At 44.5% G+C, this 3,590-nt stretch overlaps 1 protein-coding gene across 8 annotated transcripts in view; it reads right to left on the bottom strand.

Moving 5' to 3' along the window:
- Positions 1-3,590, bottom strand: part of PLA2G7 (phospholipase A2, group VII (platelet-activating factor acetylhydrolase, plasma)) — a 37,651-nt gene that overhangs the window by 756 nt on the left and 33,305 nt on the right. For all 8 annotated transcript variants that reach the window (XM_010863063.1, XM_010863069.1, XM_010863062.1 and 5 more), the window contains one exon: positions 259-407. In XM_010863063.1, coding sequence (XP_010861365.1) covers positions 259-407 — 149 coding nt within the window. The remainder of the gene's footprint in view (positions 1-258; positions 408-3,590) is intronic.

The following is a 3,590-nucleotide window of genomic DNA, read 5'->3' as shown; positions in this document are numbered from 1 at the left end:
AAAAAAAAAAAAAAAAAACCCTCCTGCTAATGCAAGAGACCCAAGTTTGGTCTTCTGGGTTGGGAAGATCCCCTGGAGGAGGGCATCTTCCACTCCAGTATTCTTACCTGGAGAATGCCATGGACAGAGGGGCCTGGCAGGCTGCACAGGGTCACAAAAAGTCAGACATGACTGAGCCACATGCACATGAATTAGGATAGATAGTTTTGTCCTGAGAATCATCCTGTCTATGTCGGGAAAGAAGATGCCGTATCTTACCTAAATGTTTTTGTAAGAACGCTAAGGAAGCTTTGTTGCTAAGGCTGATGGCTACATTGGAATCGATGTCTCCTTTCAGTGTGAATAGGTAGCCAATTATTTTGCTAGTGGCAAAAGTGAAGTCAACAAAATTCTGATGGACCGAACCCCTGAAAGAGAAAGGAGTTATCCGCAAATCACTTTGTTAGACAATATTATTTTTGTAGTTAAGGTGCAGGAAAGATGCTGGCCAAAAACCAAGGAAACAAAACTTGTAAATCTGATCTCCCTATATGTACTCAAGGGTCACAAGACTGTTCATTTAGGGGTATGAGAGGTGGTTCTAGTGGTAAAGAACCCGCCTGCCAATGCAGGAGACGGACGGGGGTTTGGTCCCTGGGTCTGGAAGATCCCCTGGAGGAGGGCTTGGTAACCCACTCCAGTATTCTTGCCTGGAGAATCCCATGGGGAGAGGAGCCTGGTGGGCTACAGTCCATGAGGTTGCAAAGAGTCAGACATGACTCAGCGACTTAGTATGCACACACGAGTATGTAAGCATCCTTCCCTCCAGACAAATAAGACAAAGATTCCTGTCTTGCTTGGCATCTTGGTTTTAGAACAGTTGATTTCTGCTTTGTAGGTCACTTCTGATTTGAGTAGATGGAATGCTTTTTATGTTGACGGTCTTTAAACCCAGAGCCAGAATCCTGCCCCCTTACCACCACACTTAACTGGATCTCTATTTGCTGTTGAGCAAAACACTTTGTATTTCAGCTTTGGATTAAGTAGATTAAAAGACAAGCAAAAATTTGCCTTGTATTATTTAAACTGCAAAGCACTTCATAAATATTGCTAATCGATGAACTTGTGGCTCAGCTGGTAAAGAATCTGCCTGCAATGCGGGAGACCTGGGTTTAATCCCTGGGCTGGGAAGATCCCCTGGAGAAGGAAAGGATACCCTCTCCAGTATTCCAGCCTGGAGAATTCCATGGACTGCATAGTCCGTGGGGTTGCAAAGAGTCAGACACAACTTAGCAACTTTCAAACATCAAATAGAACAGCCACTTTTAATGCATAGTTTTTACCATCTCTGGGCATTTGACATTTGATTTTCTTGCATTTTTTCCCCCGCTTTATTTCCTTGACATCACATCTTTCCTCCTCTGCCTGAACTATTCTGTTCTTCACTGGTTCATCCCCTAAATCCTCAAGATTCTATTTTCAGACCAATTCTTTTCTCACTTTGCAGTCTCAGCTCCTCCATAGATTTCACTGATAATACATTGAATACAAATTCTGTACTTTTCCAATTTGTGACCAGACACATATATCTAAAGGTTAAAACACACCCGTTCCAGGGACTCCCCTGGTGGTCCAGTGGTTAAGGCACCCTGCTTCCAATGCAAGGGGCGTGAGTTTGATCTGGGAACTAAGATCCCGCATGTTATGTGGTGCAGCCAAGAAAATGTAAAAAACAGAACAAAAAATACCTTTCCAGCCCCACCCAATGTCATTCTTCCTCTTTACTTTGCTACTTTTAAGCAAACCCCTATTATTTTAGTTATCTCTACTCAAACTAGAGCCCAGAACTCTGCTCAGTGTTTCCCACATCCCAATCCAAACTTTGAGTCAAAAGTAGGAGGTAAACAGAGTCAGGGCCACGAGACAGCTGAAAGCAGAACCCTGAATGCCACCCGCAGTGGAGAGAGGGCCTGAAGAGAAGGAGCATGTAGAGGAGAAAAGAAGGGAGCCATCTACAGGATGTGAGAAGCGCAAGAGAATGGAGTTGTGGTGCCCAAGGGAGGAGAAACAGGGGTAGTCCACAGGTGGGAGGGATGCAGAGAGAAGGGCTGACACTGCCAATAGCAACGGGGCCATCTGTATCCTTAGTGGGGCCAGCTTCAGCTCACTGCCAAGGTCAGGAAGACAGATTGCAGAAGTCAGAGTAAACAGAAGTCAGGACAGGGAAGCAGAGAAGGGAAAAAACGGACAGAGTGATAGCCTAATAAGGAAGGTTGAGTATTCTCTACTATTTCTGTTTTAGAATTAAATAGACTTGCATATACCAATAAGCTAAATTGACCTCCTTACCTTAAATATCTGGGTCCTTTCTCACCATCTATCTAAAGTCTTTTGATTCTTTAAGACCCAACTGTACCACCCTTTCTTCTAAGCAGCCTTTTATGAGCACCTTACTTGGTGGCTCAAAGACTGTAAAGAATCTGCCTGCAAAGGGCAGATCCAGGTTTGATTCCTGGGTTGAGAAGATCCTCTGGAGAAGGGAACGGCTACCCACTCCAGTATTCTAGCCTGGAGAATTCCATGGACAGAGGAGCCTGGTGATCTACAGTCCTTGCGGTCACAAGAGTCAGACACTATTGAGCGACTAACACTTTCACTTTCACTTAGAAAAGATCCCTCCGTTCTGTCTCCAGTGTGTTTATTGCCTTTACTGTGTGTGTTTACTTCCTGGCGCCTCTTCTCTGCCCTTCTAAGTAAATCAGGTTTCAGACAGAAGCAGAAGCCCAGTTTTTGTAACATCTCACTATGAGTTCAAAACCCTATGGGAATTCTTTTTTATCCATGATATAAGTATATTGTCAACTCTCAAAGGGATCCCATTATAGCTTTGGAAATTAATAAATTCATATACTTACCAAACGAGTAAACACACAGCAGATCTCAGCAGATCATCTTACTTAAAAAAAAAAAAAATGTTCTAAGCCAAGCCTAATGATGGAATACTTCCCCCTCAGTTCAGTTCAGTTCAGTCGTTCAGTCACGTCCGACTCTTTGTGACCCCATGAATCGCAGCACACCAGGCCTCCCTGTCCATCACCAACTCCCGGAGTTCACTCAGACTCACGTCCATCGAGTCGGTGATGCCATCCAGCCATCTCATCCTCTGTCGTCCCCTTCTCCTCCTGCCCTCAATCCCTCCCAGCATCAGAGTCTTTTCCAATGAGTCAATTCTTCATATGAGGTGGCCAGAGTACTGGAGTTTCAGCTTTAGCATCATTCCTTCCAAAGAAATCCCAGGGCTGATCTCCTTCAGAATGGACTGGTTGGATCTCCTTGCAGTCCAAGGGACTCTCAAGAGTCTTCTCCAACACCACAGTTCAAAAGCATCAACTCTTCGGCGCTCAGCCCTCTTCACAGTCCAACTCTCACATCCATACATGACCACAGGAAAAACCATAGCCTTGACTAGATGGGCCTTTGTTGGCAAAGTAATGTCTCTGCTTTTGAATATGCTATCTAGGTTGGTCATAACTTTCCTTCCAAGGAATAAGCGTCTTTTAATTTCCTGGCTGCAGTCACCATCTGCAGTGATTTTGGAGCCCAAAAAGATA

Source organism: Bison bison, unplaced genomic scaffold (assembly GCF_000754665.1).
Source record: "Bison bison bison isolate TAMUID 2011002044 unplaced genomic scaffold, Bison_UMD1.0 scf7180017864487, whole genome shotgun sequence".
In the NCBI taxonomy this organism is placed as follows: Eukaryota; Metazoa; Chordata; class Mammalia; order Artiodactyla; family Bovidae; genus Bison; species Bison bison.
Note: the sequence above shows the minus strand (reverse complement) of the source record. Positions and strands in the feature narration are given on the sequence as shown.